The 23,373-nt window shown below is 35.6% G+C and overlaps 1 protein-coding gene across 3 annotated transcripts; it reads right to left on the bottom strand.

The window, feature by feature from the left end:
* LOC107028453 lies at window positions 1-22,711 on the bottom strand. 3 transcript variants are annotated; one of them, XM_015229529.2, is made up of 23 exons: window positions 22,386-22,711; window positions 20,972-22,039; window positions 17,020-17,135; window positions 15,572-15,780; window positions 15,241-15,360; window positions 14,789-14,917; window positions 14,578-14,703; window positions 12,747-12,802; window positions 12,553-12,652; window positions 11,881-11,998; window positions 11,532-11,741; window positions 10,037-10,361; window positions 7,706-7,799; window positions 4,634-4,742; window positions 4,256-4,524; window positions 4,003-4,127; window positions 3,391-3,625; window positions 2,523-2,711; window positions 2,146-2,429; window positions 1,686-1,893; window positions 1,375-1,614; window positions 816-901; window positions 1-493 (listed from the first exon to the last, which is right to left on the bottom strand). In XM_015229529.2, exons 2-23 carry the CDS (start codon window positions 21,799-21,801, stop codon window positions 334-336), a joined length of 4,338 nt encoding a protein of 1,445 aa, XP_015085015.1. In that variant the 5' UTR covers window positions 21,802-22,039; window positions 22,386-22,711; the 3' UTR covers window positions 1-333. The 3 variants fall into 3 exon arrangements, with proteins under 3 accessions (XP_015085015.1, XP_015085013.1, XP_015085014.1); XM_015229527.2 differs by having other exon boundaries at window positions 1,686-1,905; window positions 22,386-22,710; XM_015229528.2 differs by having other exon boundaries at window positions 1,686-1,905; window positions 20,972-21,997; window positions 22,386-22,710.
* Window positions 22,712-23,373: the final 662 nt, after the last annotated feature.

Genomic DNA, 23,373 nt, shown 5'->3' with positions numbered 1-23,373 from the left:
TAAGAGAAACATAATTGCATCACATTTTTACTAACTAGAAACTTAAAGTTAAATAAAGAAGAGAAATACTTGGTCCTATTCCATCTATGTTCTCTCAAAAATAATTTAAATCATCTATACATTCCCTTTACAAGGAAAAACCCTCTACTGAAAAAAAACCTCTCTCTAAACCCCTATTCATGTTCTCCTTAAAACACTAATTACATCAAAGAAAGCTGCACATGTATACCAATGATTTTATACTGATTTGGACATATATATACAGGTCAAAATTCCAAGTGCCACTCCAAAAATTTGCACAATTTCTCCATCCTATATCCAAAGATCTTCATGTCAAGAAACAGCTTCATACGCCCAAAAAGTATCAGGATCTGGACTGAATAGAGAAAAATCTTGAACTTCTAAGTTTGCTACATGCCAATCAACAAATCGAGCTTGAACAGACTTAAATAGCAGCAGAATAGTAGGAAAAAGCCACCATTTGTCATCTTCCCTGACAATACAAACAATTCAAATGTTTAAATATAAATTGCATAACGTGTTTTGGGTTCAGTTTGAGTTGATTGATTGATACGTGAGTAATCGATTTCAGCTGTATTTTTCTGCCACTATTCCTCTACAGACTCCACGATATACGACCATGTTATTGAAGATGACAAAGTTATATTCTTTTTAGTTCTTAATGTTTTTTCTTTAGGAATAGCACTAAATCTCCTAGCTTCTGACTCCAACTTCCTTTATGTCTGAGTCTCATGATGTGACTAAACGTTAGGGGCCGAGACACACTTTGGATGTAGGAATACTGATAATCTCACCTTTTTGTAACCCAACTACTTTCATCATCTGGGGGCTTCAATGCAGCAACTCCATAGTGGATTGCACCGCAGATAAACGCAACAGCCTGTATGAAGCCAAAAGAAGATTCTTTCAAACAAGTAAAATAAGTTCAAGACCTAATTTATCTTCATCAATCAATTATAGAGAAAAATAAAGAGAAAAAACATAATTACCCCATTAAAGTAAGACCTGTTTTTTAAAGACACTCGATCCTACAACATTCTTGATTTATATAATTCTAGAATTGGACTGCCTTCATAAACTCTCACTTCATTTTTCACATATTCCTTTTTTCAGTGTTTTGCCCACCCAGAGTTTGAAAGATGTGTTGTTTGAAGTAACCATTCTAGAGTATTGCTCACCCAGAGTTTACTATAGCCAAAAGTTTTATATAAGAGTTCTATTGTAGAATGACATTATCACGTCATCAGATAAGTATCATTATATGACATCTCAAGTCGGATTAGGATGGCGTCTATCCATGCTAAATTTACTAATGAAGTATGCAAAATGTAATGCACCCGTAGAGAAACTTACAATATTGGATAAAGATGTAGCGTTCCACAGTGCATAAACTCGAGCAAGAGTAGCTCTTTTTGGACCTTTGCTGAACAAGGCATTCAGGCCAGCGGGGAAAGGTGAAAGCAAAGATAAAGGGAGGATAAGCAGTACAGCTAGAAAAGCCCCCAGGGATACCCAATAGAACAAAACTAAAGTAAGAAGGGTAACAAATAGATCTGCCAATAGTAAGATAGTGATCAGCAGCTGTACAGTGTCCTGAAACACATAGTAAGACAAAATTAGATTATGGTAAAATCAAATTCTCAAATCGAGTAGCTGCACAGTACCTGACGACCAACTGGGCGGGTATTGTGCAATAGCAAAGAACATGGGAAGAGGTAATCCCTTCTAAAATCAAGGGATTGCACAGTAATATCATTTATGAGACCACCATTCATTCCACCAGTGATCTTTTTGCGGGATAATGCATGGCTCGCACATTGCTGGCTTTCTTGAGGCTGCTTAAGATTCCTTCGTACTATTTTTGGAACCTTCCTGTAAGATAATCTACAATCAAGGATGTTATGACAGAACTCAGTTTTTCATTTTAATTCTTTTGGAATTTGTAAGAACGATACTGGAAAGAGTCTAGCATTTATGATCGGCAATACCATGCCATATGCACCACACAGATAACACATATGGTCAATGTTAAAGACTTCTCTCATGAAAGTTTAAGGTGGAACACAAAAATTCAAAAAAGAATGGGCGAAAAAAGAATAATATGCAAAGTCTTATCAAGACTACCTTGAGCAGTCATCACAGCTTCCCGAGTTTTCAGCTTGTGTAAGATCATACAAAGAATGATCACCAGCCAGTACCAAAATACCCAATTGGTAGTACCCGCTAGCGGTTGCTTGAAACCACCCAAGCTCAATCTTAACACCATGAAACTCAATCTGGGGGTTTCCATGACTTTTAATCCAATTCAAGACAGGAAGGAGTGCAGAGCGGATTGACCCATGCCTCACAGTTCTTAACTGGGCATTTAAACCAGCTACCAGGCGATTCCATACAGTCGAAGGCACATGCTGGAAACAAATAAGATATTTCCCCTTTAATGATCAACACACCAGGTTGTGGCAATTGCTAATACAAAAAATCAAAGGGCAAGAATGTCAGACCTGAGCAAGTAGATTTGTCAATGATGTGTCACTATGAAGATAATATGGTGACATGTAACTTCCATCCCCACCGAAGATAATGCACATGGGAAATCTCTTCTGTATACTAGCTACTATGTCTAATCGTTTCTCATCACCTCCTAGGAAAAAATCGATATAAGAAACCATCAAGTCTGGTGTTGCTCCAACCTGCAATACACTCATTAAATCAAGACTCAGTGGGAGTGAAAGTGGGAGGACGTATTGTCTTTTCATCATTTCATGCTAAGTTCTTCGAAAAATTTGGTTATCTGAATTAGACACACTAAGTTATACTCCCTCTGTCCACTTATATTTGACATGTTGGCTTTTCAAAAATTTAGATATTCAAAAACTATATGAAAAGTACTAAAATTGCAATTTTTTGCATATCAATATGATGAACAAATACATCGTAAAATATTAGTAAATTTTTATTATTTGACTCTAAAAAAGAAAATTATGACAATTAAAAGTGGACAGAGGTAGTACAACACGTACAACATATTTCCTGTAAACTATTGACACGATGGAGGTCAAAAGGCACAAACAAATGAATGCATCCAAATCTATGTACACACCCATTATGATCTCCCACACCACCCTGTTCCTTCAATTCATTTTTAAAATTTAGAGTGATGAGGGACTCATCACCTAGATACATAATGTTTGGATTTTGTCCAAGCACAAGTAACAATGCAACTCAGCAAGAATGTAATTATTCACATACAGAATTGAAGAATATGAGAAAACACTCCTAGAGAGAATGCAAAGAAAACCAATAACAGCCACATCGAACTTGACACAATCACAATAAGGACTATTACAGAAATAAAGTTACTACACAAACCTTCATTCCTTTGTATAAAGCACGTGAACGGCAGGACCGTAAGCAAGAATGATCATACTCGGACTTCACATATTCCTGAAGGCGATGAACTTTTCTTCTCCTCCTCCACTGTTTCCAAGACCAAGCGCAAGGATATGCAAGGACAGAGAGTATGCTATGTACTGAACCCTCCCACCAATCATATGCTGCAACTGAATTAATATTATCTATAAATCTGTTAAAAGCATCTTCATACCTGCAATTCCATGTCATAAAAGAAATGCTGAAGTTAGTGACTGGGAGCTATTGAGTATTCCCTACTAATGGATATGGCTTGCGATAGGTCATTGATGAATACCAAAACCATGTTTATCATGGGAATATGGACTAATAGGAGTATATATATCTTTTTTTATGACAAGGGAAACCTGCAGCAACTACCATTTGGGTGCGGGGTAAAACCCTCTCCTATGCAGTAGCTCGCAAACCACATAGGAGAGATAACCTGCACTAAGGCAAGCCCCGCGCAACGAGCTCGACCCAGATGAGACCTCTAACATGGAAGTCCCAAGCCCAAACCACTGGGCTACACCGAGGGGTAAGAATAATTAGAGGAGTATATATAATTCTTACACAATCTCAATAATGGCATCAGGAGGTGAGTAAGGAAGATGCCAGGGTTCGCGAAAGGTATTGGGGCCCATAAAATACATCCTGTGGACATGGCTCTGAGTTTCGTCTGCTCTAGTACCTCGAACCTTAAAATTAGAAAAAAATGTTGACTCTTAGCTGATGATGATAAAGAAGAAATTACTAAGTGAAACAAACAGATTTTGATAATGCATAAAAAGATAAAAGAGCATACAATATCTCAAGAGTTCTATACCTCAGACAATGAAAGGAGATGAGGCGAATGGTGATGACTGTGATGGTCCATTGAATTTGAAGTGTTATAAGTACTTCCTGATCCTACTAGTTTGATTCGCAAAGTACTTAATAAAAGCGCCAGCAGCACAACAATGCACGACGACAACAGGGAAAATGGCCAGGGCCCTCCAAATGTGTATATGAGCTCCTCCAAAGGTGTATAGCAGTTTGGCATCCTATACTTATCAGTGACACATTTGTAGGGGCAAGGTGATTCAGTTACTCCTCCTGCAGCAGCAGTTAAGGCAATAATTGACTTCTGGTACAACACACTCTCAAAAGATTTGAGAGAGTAAGCAACATCTCATAGAGTTTATCATTCAAAACTAGCCATTACCTCGCCTATGAATGAAATAAGCACGTCTAGGAAGGAGCTCAATGGAGCAGGGAATACACAGGGAAGGCTCTGATCCTTCAGCATCTTTGTATGTTCCAATAGGGCATTCCTGATTCAATTTAATATGACGATAGAGATTATCACATTAACCAAATCAATAATAGCAAAAGGCCATATCAATATCGACAATAATGTTTCAAATAAGCAAATAGAAAGTTAAGAATAACTTGCTATGAGGGGCTTGCCTTAAGGAACAATCAATTTGATTGGTTTGTCATGGCTAACTACAAAAAACCACAATTCTAAAAAAGCATATGGTCCCCACTCAATAAATTGCAACAAGAATTCCGATAGAAGGGTAGAAAAGCAGTAAGGGCATCTCCAACCCAATCCTCTATTTTACCATCCAAATATAGAGTTCTCTATTTTTTCAGACAACCAACTCCAACCCAGTTATCTATTTTACTCTATAAAAAGGATTTTTTCTCTCTCTCCTCAATATTGTATTATTATTTCTATTTCATTCTTATTTTCTTATTTCATGATATAAATCCTTTATTTCTTCTTTCCCAAATAATTACCTTATATAATATTTAATGTGATATAAAATTATATTTTATCTTAAAATTTTAAATAACATAAATTGCAAGAAATTATTAGTACATAAATAGCATTTTTGTCCTTAATTTTTTTATGTCTAGCTAAAAAATTGTTCAAACCGGAGATTTTCATCTACCACCACTTCTATAGTTGGAGTTGGAGCCTCTACGACATGTTGAATTGGTGCATTGAGAAACTATTAGTGATCCAAGTGATCGTGATTACATGCAACGAGAACAACAACGAATAGTTTCAAAAAGAAATCAACAATCACAACCGCATTCGCAACAATTTTCGGAATCATATCCTAATTTTTTTCCGAATAGTGCTAGATCTGGAAACGACCTACTGGATTACTAAATTATCATTGTGATCAATTCATTTATTATGTTATTTATTGTATTTTATCTTGTCTTTAAATTATTATGTTATGTATTGTATTGTTGTCTTGTATTTAAATTATTATGTTATGTATTGTATTGTTGTCGTGTATCAAAATTATCATATCATGTATTGTATTTTTAAATTAAATTTTTCATCTTGTCATTTTAATTTTTTGTATTCTTTAAAATGAAAATTAATAATAAAATAAAATTTTATTATTGATGAAAATTAGAAAAAAATGAAAATACTATTAATTTGAAATATAAGTAGTATATATTAAAAAAAAATTTATAATATTATATTACATTTAAAAAAGAATTATGAATATAAGATATTTAATTAATGGAATTATATATAAAATAATATGTTAGTTAAAAAGTAATAGAAAAAATAATATAATAAAGAAAAAGTAAAATAGAGAGTGTGAATAGTAGTTCTCCAAATTTGGAGAACTACTATTCACCTCCTATAAATGGAGAATAGAGGGTGATTTAGAGGTAGGTTGGAGAGCCCATTCTCTATTTTATACTCCAAATATAGAGAATGGAGAGTAAAATAGAGGTGGGTTGGAGATGGTCTTAGGTACAATATTAGAATGAAACAGGTCCTAATAGAGAGAAATAGATATATGACAATTCTTCCTCCTCGTATGTCTTCTAGGTCAATGAATGTGGAGATCCTTCCTCCTCCCTTTATAAACTTTCATCACCATAGGTTTACGCTAGGATATACCTAATGATACTTGCTTACTTTAGTTATGGATGAGCTAACTGAAACATACGAGATGAGTTCTCTTGGTGCATGCAATTGCATGTAATATTGTGTCAACGAAACTAGCAGAACTATCAGAAGTACTTTACAACAAGGTTTTAGAATAAAAAGCAACAGGAGTTGTATGCATTACAAGAATGAAGTTGAAGTTAGACTAGACGCAATTGTAATGCCTAAAGGAGAATGGTGTGAAGATATCACACTAGAATTAATAGGATGGCTGAAATGGAAGAGTATTGTGTGGTAGGATTGTAGGAAGATATCAACCAAAGTGAAAGGCAAGTGTTACAAACGATTTTGAGACCTGCTATGTTAGGCTCACCTACAATATGAATGTCCTAGAACTTCAGATGTTAAGATAGATGCAAAGCCATACCAGATTGGACAGGATCAGAATGACATCATACAAAAGGTACAAGTAGCACAAGCGTCAGATGATTTGGCTCTGCCCTACATAGACCTCCAGAGGCATCAGCCCGTAGGTGCTATACTATGATGCTTGAAGATGTTGGTCGTTGGAAGAGAACAAAGACCTAAAATCACCCAGAGTGTTTCAAAAGAATTACAATCTCTCAGAGTTCATTAACTAGCTTCTCCACAACTTGCTTAAATCTCTCTTTTTATTTAGCCTTGACTTCTATAGATTTGTATACAACTTTATTGAATTGTTGCTAGGGTACAACATTTAGCATAGTTATAGACAATTATCTTCAATTCCAGAGGCATCAGCCCGTAGGTGCTATACTATGATGCTTGAAGATGTTGGAAGAGAACAAAGACCTAAAATCACCCAGAGTGTTTCAAAAGAATTACAATCTCCCAGAGTTCATTAACTAGCTTCTCCACCACTTGCTTAAATCTCTCTTTTTATTTAGCCTTGACTTCTATAGATTGTATACAACTTTATTGAACTTTTGCTAGGGTACAACATTTAGCATAGTTATAGACAATTATCTTCAATTTTAATAACACAATCATGTGCCATTGAGTTTTTCGTTGGCCTCATTAGTCATTCACCTGAACTTAAGAGAAGACGATAAATTTATGGTCAAGCTCTTCTAGATCACGAGTGAAACAAGCTTTGTGATTCACTATCGAATCTTTTCTAAACACTAAACTACTGTTTATTTGAGATCAGGAACAATGTTGGGTGAAATATAATAGGGTACGTGCCACAATGCATCACGTGGTTCAGCTGCCGATTCATGAATTTCTTAAGAGTAAGAAATTAATAGTAAGCAGCAGATAGGGTAAAAGGTACTAATTAAAAACATAGGACAAAATACAATAACGAATCAGTGTAGGATGAAAAATTACCGCACAGAAAGTACCATACAAGCCCTTGGGACACTTCCTTCCAGTTATTGTGCCTTCCTCTCCACGAAGACCACCACCGTCCCCTGTACCGCCACTGTAATAAATTGAGAAATAAACTAGTTCAGTGACAAAGTACTATTTACTGAGACAAACATTCGCAAGCATAACATAATACAGCATCATAACCTTTTTTTTCTTTTTGATTGGTAGATCATAACATATAAAAGGGACCTGTTAAAAAATTGAAGAATAATCTGTCTTGGAGCAGGAAATCGCATTTAGTTAGACAGGACATCTAGAATGAAGAATTTCTGTAAAGGAGCAGGAATCGCATTTAGTTTAAACAGGACATCTTAAAAAAACTATCACCGGGTACTATTAAATATCTTCCACCATTAAGATTAAGAGAAACATGTCATATTTTGTTTTTCATCCTCGCTGGACTAGATGCAATCCAATCTGAACCAGATCTAACTTTTGCACTAAACACAATTGGCTTAAAGATGTCCTTCCTTCTCCTCTGAAGTTGCTAATCCAGTATAACTATAATGAAGATCACTTAGCATATACAGCTAGTATCTAGAAGATGGGCTAGTCTACTAAAATAGGCTAGGAACTAAAGAGAGATGCAGGTTTGCAAGACTTTGTTTTCCACCTTGGCCTCTATTTAAGAAACCAAGCAAAGTGTTGCTACAAGTGAGAAGTGCAAAAAAGTGACATAGTCCAAGGGGCTTGAAGCAAAAAACTAGTAGTATAAAACAAGCTTCTGTAAAGTGAAGCGCACAAGTCACGAGAAGATAAAGTACTTAACAAATATGAATTTAGTATTGTATTAATCAAATTGCAATTAAAATAATATTGATACTAATCAACTACTTAGAAGTTAGAGATTCAAAAAATCGACCATCTTTGTTAGGATCACTTTGCGCGTCGTTGTTTGAAAACACATACTTCTCTTAAGTACATGGCATAGCCCATGCACTGAAGCAAAATCCCTTGCTTTGCATCGCTTTAAGCAACAAAGCGATGTTATTTTATGACATTGCTTGCACCAAGAGATTCAACTTATCGAGAAACTGATGATCATTGCAAATGCATGTCATATCATAAAGGATATACTTGGAAGGTCACTTCTCACGTATGGTGCCAAATGCCAATAACGGAAGGGAAACTAGGCCATGAAAGCACTTTACTTGATGGAAGCTTATCGCAAGCAACATCTGTATTTTTCTTCTGAATAGATAGGCCGGGCCTCAAGAGTCCAGACAATATGAGTAACTCATATTTGCTAGTTGGGGAGATGGGAATTAAATAAAGATGCAGTTGATAGATGAAAAATGTTGCATGATATCAAGGTAGGATGGTCGAAATGGAGAAGTGCTACTTGGATATTATGTGATAGAAGAATATCTACCCAATCGAAAGGTAAGCTTAGAACAATTATAAAACTAGCAAAACCATATGGGAATGAGAATTGGGCGGCTGAAGTCACATATCTACAAGATGAGTGTTGCTAATATGTGCATGCTAAGATGGATGTGTAGTCATACAGGATGAAATAAGATCAAAAACTCCACATTGAACAGAAGGTGTGCTTGAGATTGTTTGGTCATGTCCTGCATCAACCTCCAGATGCACTATATGGGTGTGAAACCATGGCGAATGATGGTATTAACAAAGGAAAGAGGTAGATCTAAAGATTACACGAAAGGAAATTGTCTCAAAAAGACCTACAATTTCTTGGAATCTGCGCAGACTAGCACAAAAAAGGGCACAACAAAAAAAAGATCTACATGTGTGATACTTATTAGTTGACTAAGTTTTAGTCACTTTAGTACATTTACTCTAGGTCTTATGTTTCTAGAGTCTTGTCCTATCTGAGATTAGGAGCCCATAGAACTTCTGGTACTTTTTTTTATGACCAGAACTTCTGGTACATTATTGCTGTGGTTGTACAATATGGTAAGATTAAATGGAGCAGCGTGGTCAATGGAGGTTCATATAATCGAACTAAACTAGCTTGAGATTGAAGCATAGTTTTTATTGGTTGCAACATGAGAATCTTAATGAAATTTGTGAAGCCCGAATCCTGAAGAGGAAGACTAGTAAAAGTTAAACATAAGATGTCACCAATTTCAAAATAAGAAGAAGCATAGTTGAGCAAAAGCACAACCAAAATACAGCATCTCAAGGAGAAAGTGCAAACAAAATTTGAAATGAATTTCCAACCAAAACCTCTAGATAGTGCAAAAGCATTGTAGGAAGAAACAAGAAAAGCAAAGAAAATGAACATCAGGTAAAATGCACAAGTATATCATGAACAGAACCTACCTATAGTAAATGCTGCCATTAATAGTTGCAGGGGAGACATACTGCTCACCCATGTGTATCTTAGACCAATGAAAATGAACTCTGCCACCCCCACCGCCACCTCCACCCAGTGGGCCACCACATCCTCCAACAACTGATATAGCTGAGTTGTCCAAAAGACCAAGAAATTGAAGAAAAAGTAGAATTGTTCCTCCAGAACCACCACCAACTCCGCCAGCAAGAGTACCATTGCTGTTTTTGCTTGGGGTACGACAACTTTGACCATCAGCCCTCATAGATCCGTAGACATCAAGTCTCAGAAGAGGCCACTGGCTGGATCCCAACACTGGCAACCATGAAAAAGTGTCGCAGTCAAAAAGTAATTACGTGAATATCAAACAATATGCATCTGAGTCAATTCTAAGAACTTCATATACATTTGTGCATTATGACCTCTTTGTCAGTCTGCATTAATAAACCATTCAAATAAAACCTACTCTTGGAAACATTATATAAGTGAGAATGCAGGGCTCACAAGAGAAAAGTGTGCTAACCGCATGTGATTCCACCGAGTATCGACCAGCTTAGGCATGAACTTGATTAGGGTAGAGCAACCTGAAATGCTAATTACTCTTCTACTAGAGGATTACACATTCTTAACCTTCCTTCCGTTCTAATCTATAGTTGGGATCATAAGTCTACATACGCTTATTTTTTTTTTTACATACTTTATCTTACCAACTAAAACTGATTGAGACGAAATGTGGGAGACAACAAAATTAGCAAATGCTGTTTTATTTGAAGTAGAAATACAAAATTAGAATAGAAAGCAATTAGACATTTAAATATATTATTTGGGACCCATTCTTCGGGTGACAGTCCATGAAGAATTAACACTGGAACTAAACAACATTGTTTTGCTATTAAGAGCCCCAAGTTATTAGTATGATATCGAGATGGATTCCATAGAATCACCATCTCTGACATCGCCATAATCAGCCAACACAGATCACACCACACATAATCGTAATAAATATGGAAGCCCATATTCAATAAGAAAAGAACTTCAAGTTCCAATCAAACTAGTACGCAAACAGCTTATTTTCTTGGTTGAAGAGGAAACGACAAGCAGAAGAGTTCTCCTTGCATTCTATTTTAGTTGTCGAGATCAACCAGATATTTGATGCATTCCACCACATTGGTGTTTTCCAATAGAGCACTGACATTACTAATCTAATCCCCACCAATGCCACATACAACCAGAAAATTTTAAACAGAAACCCTGGAGTACACAATCTAAGCAACGTAATTCCACTAACACTGCACATGTCCTAGCAGATAAGCAGCAAACTAGTAGTTCAAAAACTAAGAAATAATAAATAAAAAGGAATTTGTAAATTAGATGGAAAGAAATGAAGAGGAATGTGTGCTAATTTATCGGGCACCATAAAACATATAATAACAAGCACAAAAAGGTGAACAGATTCAAGAATAATAACTAAGTAAAATATTTTACCAATTATTCCACCTCCAATAACAGGTCCATTGGACTGGCCTGGACCTTCACTCCCACTGCCCAACTCGCAGGGAAAATCAGCTCTGCCATATCTTTGACCACCTTCACTCAGCCTCCCGTTGAAAAATCCTGAACCTCCTCTTCCTCCATGTCCGGCGCCACCACCTGCTCCATTTGAGTAGTTTCCCATGCCAACACCTTTACTGCAACCTGAAATTACACCATCAGATGAGACATTTCAGAAACCTCTCTCCTGCTCTCTGGCTCAGAGGAGGAGCAGGGTCAAAATAATCAGAACCCAAGAACAAGGACAGCAACGTAATGAAAAATCACTGGCAAAAGTCATGACCTAATTCAGAGGCTGTTATGGCACCATCATAGTCCACAATGACAGTTCTGGCTCTGTGAACATGGATAATGCTACCCCTAATTATGCCTGTGACAATAATGTCTTCCACTCGACAAATCTGCCATTAGCAAACAAGGAAATGAAAAATAAGTCTCAAGCAGCATGTACGTTGTTTTAATAAGAGGCAAAATTTGGTGTAAGAGCATCACTGATATTCAGTTGGTCATTTTCTATTATCCTAAATATTGACGTAAGACAAGGAAATGAACAGTTAATCTCAAGCAACAGGGCATCTGTCCCAAGTGACCATCGTGAGCTTTATCAAACAGAGTAAAGATGAAAACTGTGTGATTTACCAGAACAACAAATAATGATGTATTGAGATAGGTGAAGCAGAAGATATATTTTTAAACAAGTAAAGGATGTGTGAATCCTCTTGATGATTATGTTTCATCACATAGGTCTACCTTTTAATTTATGATCACCTCTCCAATGTTTCTTCTATCTATGGATTTTAACTCAATCATGCAAGAAAAGGAGGAAAATATAGTAAATAAACTGAAATAAAATTGAGCTTTTTTGCTTTAATATTTCCATTTTTTAGATAAATTTAAATGTATATCACACACACATTATTGGCAGTATACAAAGTATAAGATAGGTTTATCTTACTTGTAGAGAAAAGGACAGCGTGTAATTCACATGGCAATCATCAGGGGGAGTAATCAGATCCATTGGACAGATTGTGCTGTCGCACAGAGATTCAGTCACCCTATTTGGAGCCAAGGAGGTTAAAAATGGCATAAACGAAATAGTACCACTAAATTGCATAGTATATCAAACAACAGAGGATGTAAACACCATACTTGCTTCTACTTCTATGGTCATCCAAGGGCGCTTGAAGTAGAGATCCTGGGCCAACCTAACAATGGGAAGTTAAAAAAAGGATTACGAAGGAAGTATAGCAGTAAAAACAAAGGTAGAAACCCTTCAGAGTTTAATGGGAAATAATAACAGTGAAAAGACGATCAAATCCAAGGAAAACATTGGGGAAAACAAGTACTTGCTATCTCATACTCAATGGTAGTGGAAACTGCACAAAGTCAACCAAGATGGTAAGTTTCAACAAGCTCCAAATCTTTCTCATCTTTGACCCCCTCTCAATTATTGCAAATGAAGAAAGAGCAAATTTAAAAGGTAACAATAAGCAATCGATAAATCTGCATTGGTAACAGAATTTTAAATGTATGTGTTAGATGTTATTAGGTTATTAGTCTTCTACAATAGAATCATACATCAGTATCTACATTAAGCTTTCCGCTTGTCCGTCCTATATATGTTGCCGTTCATTTTGGATATTCTAAAATAGACGTATGACTGTTTGTCATAGTTGCTAGCTTCTGACAGTACTCTATAGATACTTCATTAAACGATTCAACACAAGCAGTTAACAGTTAAAAGCACATATTTTATTAATATATCTATACATTGTGTGAACCCAATATATAACTTATAACCCATATGTATCCAGAGATGCTCGTATATATACACGTGTGGTTCAGAATTTTCTTTGGTCACGTTATTCGTTATATCCTGAGTTGGTCATGGGCATGATGATGCTGATATCAATCTTTGAGATGGATTAAATTAATTTCTAAGATTTTTGAGTTTATTTTCATTATTACCTTTAGTATTGTTGGTTGCTACACGCCAAACTGTTTCTTTGTGACTACACTGTTTTTCTCTTGTTATATACCTAAATATACAAGATTTAATTCACAAATTGTCCATTTGGAACCCGTTCTGACAACTTTACTTCTTGCGAACCTAATACTCATCACCTCACAATTCATGCGACAGTCCCATTTTAGAAAATCAACACTCCATAGTTTGAAGGAACCAAATTTTTAAACCACGTTCCTTGTCTTCCCTATCAAACCAACAATTTTAACAGCTTTAAGAATTTCCTGTACTGCTATCAATATACTCAATATGCATTGCCCCATTAGCTTCTTAATATTGATGCCTAGTCAAACTATGTCATACAAAAGGAAAGTAATACCTGATACATGGTTCAAAACTTTCAACGATATTTTTCTAAAAAAAAATTGAAAACAGTGGTGTTAGGATAGCTCAGGTGCATCGAGATTATTCACTGGGTGAAAACTATATATCCCACCAGCATAGGTATCTAGCAACTCTAAGCACTAAAATTTAGGTGGAGGGAAAGGGTCACCTAGCGCTCTTTTGTTTCTGCTACAATTGAACCCTGGTATCCTATCATCCCGCTTCATGAACTAGTAATATACATCTTTGGTGCAGCTTCAAGTATTAAAATCCATTGAACAATCCAAATTCAAACTAGCATGTGATATTTACCAATTAAACAAACCTTACATACAAATATCACAAGGTTTGTTCCTTACATTACTGTAAAATGTGATGAAGTAAAAGACCTCCAATATTTCCAGAGGGTCTAATTGTGTATTGCATAAACTGAGAAGAGCGAGCATTCAATTAGTGACGCAAGCACATTTATATAGATAAGGTTTGACCAAAGTTCAAAAGTAGCATGGTTTAAATTTATAGCCTGTTCGTTTGCCTAAACCTTGACAGGCATACAATCCGGTTTTTGTTCTAGTAGGATGTAGCAGGTACTAGGTGGAATTGATAGGCACATGTATATCATCATCTTACCGTAATGTTATAGAATAGTGACAAGGAAAGCCTCTGGCCTATGATTGAATCACCATCACCAGTCAACTTTAGGAGTCCCTGACCATATAAAGCCAAGTTTGCATTTGAACTAATAACAGACTTTCCCTGCAAAAGAAGTAGTACAGAAGTTAATTTACCAGAAATTTAACTAAACCAGTATCGATGTATCGGGTACACTTTTAATGATTACCTTCAGAACAGCGAGATTCCTGACTTCAAGCACAGATGTAGTAACAACTGTGTTTCCTCCACCATCAACTTGGATTTCGGATTGTAACATTAGTAACATCTTCACAGATACTCTGAGTGCACCAGAAACCTTCAATACGGTTTTTGTATTAGGAGCGGCGAGAGTACAGTTAATACTGCTTGTGTATCTCATCAAGATATATTCAGAATGCAATTTTGTAGCAGAAGATAGTGGAGATTTAACTATTTCAATAATATGTTTTGAGTCATGTTCAAGAAAAGAAATAGACTATTAGTATTTAAATAGGTAAGGTTACAAATCTGGTCCAACAACTCACTAGCCAGTGATTCCTGAGAAAATGTTTTAAAAGGTTGGAATAGACAATGGTCCTTGCTGGAAAAGGAAGGTAGATATTTTAGAGAGCAATAAGAGATCCTCAAATGAAATTTTACCTTTATTATAGAATCACTCATCAGAAGTTCCTCCGCTACAAGCTCAAATTCCGAAACTGGGATATTAGACAAACCGAAAACGATGCTGCTTCCATAAAGTAGACTAATTTGGCCCCTCACCTTTATAAAGAAATTATGAACAGAATGAATGATTTGTTAACCAAAAGAAAAACAATCACTAATTTGAAAATTAGAACACTTGTAACTAGTGGTTTAGCAAGAATGACATGACTCTGGAAGTCAACAGACGAGAGATCTTGATAATTTGAGTCCAGATCTTCACCAACAAACACAACCAATATTATAATCTTGGAAAAAAGAAGATACAGACCTGAACTCGTGACCAAAGTAGAGGCACTAAAACTTTAGCATTGTTCTCGACATAAACATTTGTCCAGAGAGGGGAAGTTGAAAAATCCAGCAGAGGGGTTTCTGTTTCTGTTGTTATATTGTCATTGTCTACCCGTAAACTCAGTACATATGCATCATAGAAAGTACCTGCTGCCCCAGCATTCTGAGGACAACCGATACTCCGACCACCTGTCAAAAGACCAAATAAAGATTATCTAGCTTAAAGAGAGGCATTGAACACTTGGACTAGGGCAACTTTATACTTCAGTCAGAATAATATCACTTTTCTCCCAATAAACATAAAAATGCCGTCACACCTAGACCACAGATTCAAGATCAGTTTAACATAGGGGTGAGAGATGACATCCATTCAGCCTTTTTGAAGACCGTGTTTGAATGATGTTTTACACTCTTCCTTTATTTTATGTGTGGACAACTGACAAGTGACAACTATATCTGGAATCATCTTAGGTACGCAAGCAAAGTAAAATTTGTATTCATCTCGTACAAATATACATTCTGTGGGTAAAAACATGGTGGGGAGTATAAATGGTGCATGGTACAAAACTATGTGGGCAATGCGCCCCCCCCCCCCTACTCATCTCCATTTAAATACGGAGCTTTTGACTGCAGCAAGGTTCAAACCCAAACCCGCACATCAATGTGTTGCATTATTAGCACTAGACCAAAAACTCTGAGGGCAAAAACAAAGAGAGTTGTTTTCTCACTTCCATTGGTCTTTGCTACACGTCTCACTCTTGATACTACATAAAACCCACTAGCAGTGTGACGGGAACAGTTTCACGTTTATTCCTTCCATCCCGAATGATAAAGTTCTGTCTGAATTTAGCAAGCAAGCAACTTTTCCTTACAAAATCCTTACCAAGAATTTTGGCCTTTTAACCACCATGAAAAAATTCAGTTCAATTTGAAAAACATGGAAGCCAAAGATAAAATATGGAAGTTCTCAAATAAGATTAAGCTTGTTGACTAAAATAAAAATACAAAGTAACAATTCCATTGTAGAGTATTGAATCAAAAGAGTGTTAATTTTCTAAACAACTTAGACAATTTAGGAATTCCGACAGTTCTACTTGAGCTACCTCAAGATTAATAGGTCAGAGGGTTGGGGTTTTTGTCAATGTATTTCGAGGAACTAGTTCATTCAGCTCCACACATATCGAGGGGAAATACTGAAGCAGGTCTGATATCCATATGAATGCATTTGAAGGATCCAACTAATTTACCCACTACTTTTAATTTGGAAAGAGTGAATCATTTTCAAGTACGTAGGAAAAAGTAACATAAGACTTTAGAGTGTGCATCAACTAGATAACCCATTTACCCAAACGAAGAATGAAAACTTAGCAAGTCGTAAAATATTGCAATCAATAAAATGTGTCAAAAACAAGTATGATCAACACAAACCATGCACGGTAACTTTTACATCTTCTTGTCTGCTGTTACAGTTCAATGAGATCCTTCCACCACCGCCTCCACCCCATCCCCTCCCACCAGCTGCAGTTATTTCTCCGGACCCTTTCCTGTCCAGGTATCCCGTATTGATGTTAAATTCAGGGCATGTAAATACTGTAAATAGTTATTCAAATTGTGCAGTAGAAAAATGAATACAATCAGCATTTTAAGTCTGGAATCAAGTTTATAGTTATACAAACTGCTAAAACAATCAATATTGAGGTTCTTACAAACTCTATGAACAAAGCAACTGAAACAGACACAAGTCATCATAGTTTTTTCTGTGTGTGCCGGGGGGGACTTTTCCCCTACCACAGTACTTTATGCATCAAAAGGAAAAGATAAAAAAAAAAAAAAAATGAATGAAAAACATTTTGTGATTATTAAAAAAATATTTGCAAATTGACTTATATTGTATTTTTTTTTCCCTTTCTTTTAAAGGGATTTTATGAGAGCTGTTGTAGAAAAATATTACACTTTTAAACCTGTTTCTTTTGCATAGGACTATACCTATTTCTGTGCAACTGAATTATACGGAATGTTCTTTAAGTTGGTTTCTTCTAAACTTTGTGATTTTTTTTCATGACGAGGGAAACCGGCAGCCTATATTGTCAATTAGTTTTACACTTGCATTCAGTTATCAATCTATTTTATTAAAATAATTTGGGGTAAAGTTTTAACTTAATAAGTATTACATATAAAAGATAGTGGCATCCTCCCAAGGAAGTTGTTATTGACAATCATTATACTCTCAAGATTAATCGCGATTGAAAGGTCATTTCTTCTTTATAACGTGGTTCCATTTTTCAACTGATAGGGTGTTCTAGTATGTCCAAGAAATTTGCCACTTCTTGTGAATGCGGAGGGTAATGCATTAGCAGAGTAGTATTCTGTATCGCCAGAGTTGCCAGTGGTGTTGAAAACTTTTAGCCACTCAGTACAGTCTTTAGCATTATAGAACTGGTTACAATTAGATCATTTTAGTTGTATAAGCTATAGAATTTTTTATTTGAAACCAGTTGTATACAATGTAGACTATGATAATTTGTTCATTCATTGGAGGGACTTTAATTTCAAGAAAACTTATTTGTACATGGTAGTAGACGAAGGTTCAGCCCAAGTTCAAAGTGGATCTAGTTCTAGGCTAAGTTGGGACTCTTCATTTATGCTGCCACACCATGTGTTGACACGAGACAGGTGTGGGTGCACCTGGGTGTGGGTGCAGGTAAGGGCGGCAAAATCAACCCAACCCAAGCCATTTAGGTTTGTGTTGGTTATTGATCCGCTCATTTGTTAGCTCAATCCATTTCAACCAGACCCATTTCAACCCATTAAAGATTGAGTTGATATGTAACCCAAATTGATTTTTGAGAAATCTTGTCAAAATATTTTATTTTTTTTTGAGAATGATAACTTAACCTTGTCAAAATATTTTCAAAAAACTTTTTTTTAATTTTATATGTTATATATAGTTGTAATAAAGAAAAAAAATTATAAGGCACTAAAAGCTTATAACATAACAAAGAAAGCTATTAAAATTTAGTAAAAAATGGGCAGGTTTGCTTATGACCCGTTTTGACCCAACCCATTTTAGCCCAAACATATTTGGGTTGGGTTGGGTCTTGACCCATTTTGACACGCCCAAATTAAACCCAACCCGCCCAATTTCCACCGCTAGGTGCAGGATATGAGTGGGATTCACTCAATCCACATTTGATGGTTTGACTAGAGTTCATGGACTTTTTTGGAGAAAATTGAGATTTTGATCAAAGATAAAACAAATTCAAGACATGAGAAATGGCATACCTTAAATATTATAGTCTATTTGTCTCTTTTTTAGCTTTTCCTCTTGGTTAATATTCGTTGTTTCATGTTTCAAGCCAAACGGAGAGAAACTAAGAATTCAAGTGGTTGTGTTCTAACTTTTGGTAGACAATTGCAACGATCTACAAGGAGAGTTGGTGGAAGGCCTTGAATGACTTTCTTTTTCATTTTTTTAGGGAAGAACCAGAGAGCCTGAACGAAGAAGTTAGGGGTTTTGGGAATGAAGACCTAGAAGATCTTTCAAAATTTAGATAACTATTATATCTCCATTTGATAACTACTGACTTTTTAGCCGAATTCACAGTTGTATGCCGTATATGAATCTGTACTACTAAATCTTATATTTTAGATTTAGCTGAATCCGACTCTTGGATTTGCATCCATGTCAAACACCCACCCCAGTCCAAGCAACTTAGGTTCTAGATACATCCAATTCGATGAGACTAAAGATTTCTGTTTGGAAATTATGCCTAGAGTACCACTCCAAGTAGTGAGAAAGACTTCGTAAGGAAGTTTTTGATGTTCATCCCGCACATTATGGTTACCATGGAGCAGATTACGATCCAACGTATTGAGTATTATGTGGAGAAGGTGGAACAAATTTGTTTTGTCAGAACACTCGGGGCGAAGGAGATTGGTTAGTTGTTTATCGTAATTTTCTTAATATGCTTTGGTGCTTCCTTTTTACTTAAGGAAGGACGACACAATTTTTTTTTAATAATCACGGTGTCCGAGCCAACTTGTGCACACCACGTGAAATTCGATGGGATACATTCCACCAACAACAAGTAACTCTGGGTGGAAAGAAATCACCTAATGTTTTTGTCTCTGCAAGAATTTGAACCTGAGATCTCATTGTTCTAACTCACTTCATTGATCACTAATTAGGCGACATCCTTGGGTTCGCAACAACACAATTACCGTAATTGATAGTTTCTTTTCTTTAAAATACAGAAGAATTTAAACCTTCATATTTGGCTTACTCCTTTCTTAGAGGAGAACATTATGTGCTCCTAGAAATATAATCCATTCCTTCGTCTTTTGGTAGTATTTACAATGTAAACTTGTAGGGTTAGAGAGTTAAATTTAGGAAGAGAGTTTGTGAGCCATAAGGTTTAGTTGTCATCTGTGTAATTCTCTTCCAGAGTAAAATATGTGAGGTTATTCCTTGAAAAATTTTGTACTCTCTTTTATATTCTCTTTAGACTAGTGGGTTGCTCATCTTCATCAGTAGATGTATGCCAATTTGCTTAACCACATTAAAAATTGAGAAATGTGCAGCTAGACATGTTATGAGTGATAGTCGAACTCAGACCCACATCATCACTAAGACAGCCTTAAGCACCCACCATAAGTCATTGGACCAATCAATCCGATCTACTTAACCACATTAAAAAAATTGTGTCCTTTGGTATAATTCTCTTTAGATCCTTGATTTATCCTCATTCACAATTTTCTTTATTATCTTCGGCATAACACTTGGCTATTTTGGTCTTAATGAGTGGTATTGGAACCCAGCTCATTTGAATTCATGGTCTAACCAAACTTGTCCACACACCAAATGCCAACCCTAGCATACCCAAGGGGTTTGAAGAATAGGTCGTTGCCTTTTGTATATATGATCTTTCATACCTCAAGAGCAAAGTTTTTTTGTGTCCAAGGTTTATTTTCTTAACAACACCTAAGCAATTGATTCCAAGAACACAACAGAGAAAATCCATTTGAAAGATGAGAAGCTTAATGCACAAGAATTTAATGTTTGAAATTGTGAGTTGGCAGACATAGAATGCACAAGCTACTAAAAAACGAGTACCAATAAGTACAAATAGATTGCTATTGACATTTTGAAAATAAAAAGGGCATGGTAACTGTTAGTTCATACTTTTCACATAATAATTTTTGACATTTTCAGCTTGAAATTCAATTTCCATATTATTTGGACGATAATCAAGATGCATATAGTTTGAATTTCGATTGCTCGAGAATAGTTATGTGGTTATAAAGTAAGTTTTTTGACATATTCCTAAAAGACAAAGAAATAATGATCCAGACTGCAAGCACAAGAAGAAAGATTACTCACAGTTTTTGTGCATGTACAAAAATGCTGCCACCGGAACCCCCACCGCTTGACCCTCCATCTCCCCCATCTGCATGTATGGATCCATTTATGTATAGGAGATCTTTCAGATCAAGGTAAACGCGTCCTCCCCCACTTCCTCCAAACTTGTGTTCACTAGAGCTACCACCACCCTTGCTTCCATAAGACCATGGCTTTGACAACGTAGACCAAGCATAAACATCACCACCCCAAGTATTTGTATCGTTAGTTTTCAGGCAGGATGCACCTCGTCCACCATGCCCTCCGCCAGCACCATCATACCCAACTGGCGTCCCACTAGTCTGAGAAGGTGGTTCTCCACCCAATGCAGTAGTATTTATAGAAGAATTGTGTCCCAACGTCAGACTGAGCGCAGAAAAAATAACAGAACCAGCTAGAACTCTTGCATCTTGCCCAACTTTAACATTGCCAGACAAATTGAAACTTATAATACAGCCTTGAATTGGACAGTTAATAGAAACCTGAGGAAGTATCTCCAAGTTCCCAGTACCCAACACATACAAGTCAGAATCTATATACAAGTTTGAATTCAGCAAGCACGTTGTATCAAATGATCCAACTCCTTCAAGATCCTCACAGGAAACTGAATTATTTCTCAATAATTGAGGTCCTGATTCCAGATAATACGGCGTGATATTGATTTCAGAATAACCAGAATAATAATCTGTTCTTCGCTTCCCAAATGCAACAGGCTCATCTCTATACTGCTCTAATCCAAGGGAAAACACTACTATAAAGAAATGACATAAAATGCACCAGTTGAGCAAGCATTTCTCTAGCATTGGACGCATCACCGCCCAAAGAAAAATAGACTAATAACCTCAAAGCATAACAATTGTGTTGGTAAAGCCAGAACTAAGCTCAATCCTACTTGTCTCGGCCAATTTCCTTGCTTTCGGAACAAAACAGAATTTCAGCTCACAAGCTCACTAAAGCCAACGTGAATACAGTATCTCCCGCAGATCATATTTATCAATTCAATTTTCTCTGTTTAAACCCAAAACAGGAATAATCCTTAGTACCTCCACCCTGAGAAAACATACATAAGCTAATCAAACTAAAAACTAATAATAATAACAGTTCATACTTCAATAGTAAACCAGACTGCACAACAATTATAGACTACAATTCACTTATAGACTACAATTCACACTGTGAAATCATGTACTCGTAACAATACTAATTCTCCTCAATCAGCAAAAAAAAAATCCTAATTCAAAAGCACAGTACACTAAATAACCACACATCTACCCACAACATCCATACAAATCACTTTAAATCAACAATTAAATACGGATATACTCAATTTAAACCCTCATACCGATCGCCAGAAGTAAAAACACACTAATCAAAAGAGAAATTCCGGAGAACTTACGAAACTTTCCACAATTGAAATGATGCAACTCTTTTCCGGTCAAATCTAAAGTGAAGTAAAGCAAAGTGCATATATATATATATATATATATATATATATAAAAAGTAGCTTTCAGTGTTTTTCAATTACTACTCCATTTTTTCATTTTCAACCTTCAACTTTGGCAATGGTGGATGATGATGATGTTGATGTTGATGGCTACTTGTTGTGTTGGTTGTGTATGTATGGAGCAGTGAAAGTGAAGTGAAGAGGCAAAGACAGAGAGAGGAAGAAAGAGAGAGAAAGAGTTGCCATTGCAAAAGGTGTTTATTAGACTATGAGCTGGACTCTCGTTGAGATCCACTCGAACCGTTACCAGATTCGCCTTATACTATGCCATTAATATCGAATATGCCATTTCCTTTGTATTTATTATTTATTAATACAAAAAAAAAATATATATATATATATATATACTATTATATTTTACTCAATTCTAAGTTATATTTTTAGAAAAATTAAGCATGAAGAAAATAGCTTTTTTATTTTTGGTATTAACGAAAATAAAATGACCATTCTCGATAAGACGATCGTAGTCAAATTTAATTAGTATATAAAGTTTTACAAAATCTGATAGAAAAAAGAAAAAATAATAAATTAAATTGTTAAATTTGATATATATTACATGAAACTAAAGTGAAAAGTACGTGCGAAAGAAAAATAATTAATAAAAAATTAAATTAATATCATCAAAAGTATAGGACTCATGATTTACTCAAAACAATGAAGATCATGAGAATCAACATATATACAAAAGCATTTCTTACCTAGGTATAAGGTATAATTTTTCGACAAACTATAAAATTATATTGGCTTTGTAAATAGGTATATTTTCTATAGAGGAGTCATGATTTTCTCAAAATATCGAAGAAGTCCATTAGAATCAATATATAATATCGAAAGAAATATTTTTTACATAATTTCACAATATAAATATATGATTTTTCGA

The sequence above is a fragment of the Solanum pennellii genome, chromosome 8, assembly GCF_001406875.1.
Source record: "Solanum pennellii chromosome 8, SPENNV200".
In the NCBI taxonomy this organism is placed as follows: Eukaryota; Viridiplantae; Streptophyta; class Magnoliopsida; order Solanales; family Solanaceae; genus Solanum; species Solanum pennellii.
The sequence above is the reverse complement of the archived record's forward strand: the minus strand, read 5'-3'. Positions and strand labels throughout refer to the sequence as shown.

Bases quoted from the DNA above. Each gene is read 5' to 3' on its own strand.
- LOC107028453 (XM_015229527.2), bottom strand. From the start codon at position 21,801: ATGCGTCCAATGCTAGAGAAATGCTTGCTCAACTGGTGCATTTTATGT. The intron at 1,615-1,685 runs GTACTGTGCAGC...TATGTGTTTCAG, and splicing joins CCCGCCCAGTTGGTCGTCAG to GACACTGTACAGCTGCTGAT. The intron at 902-1,374 runs GTAAGTTTCTCT...GGCTTCATACAG, and splicing joins CTACATCTTTATCCAATATT to GCTGTTGCGTTTATCTGCGG.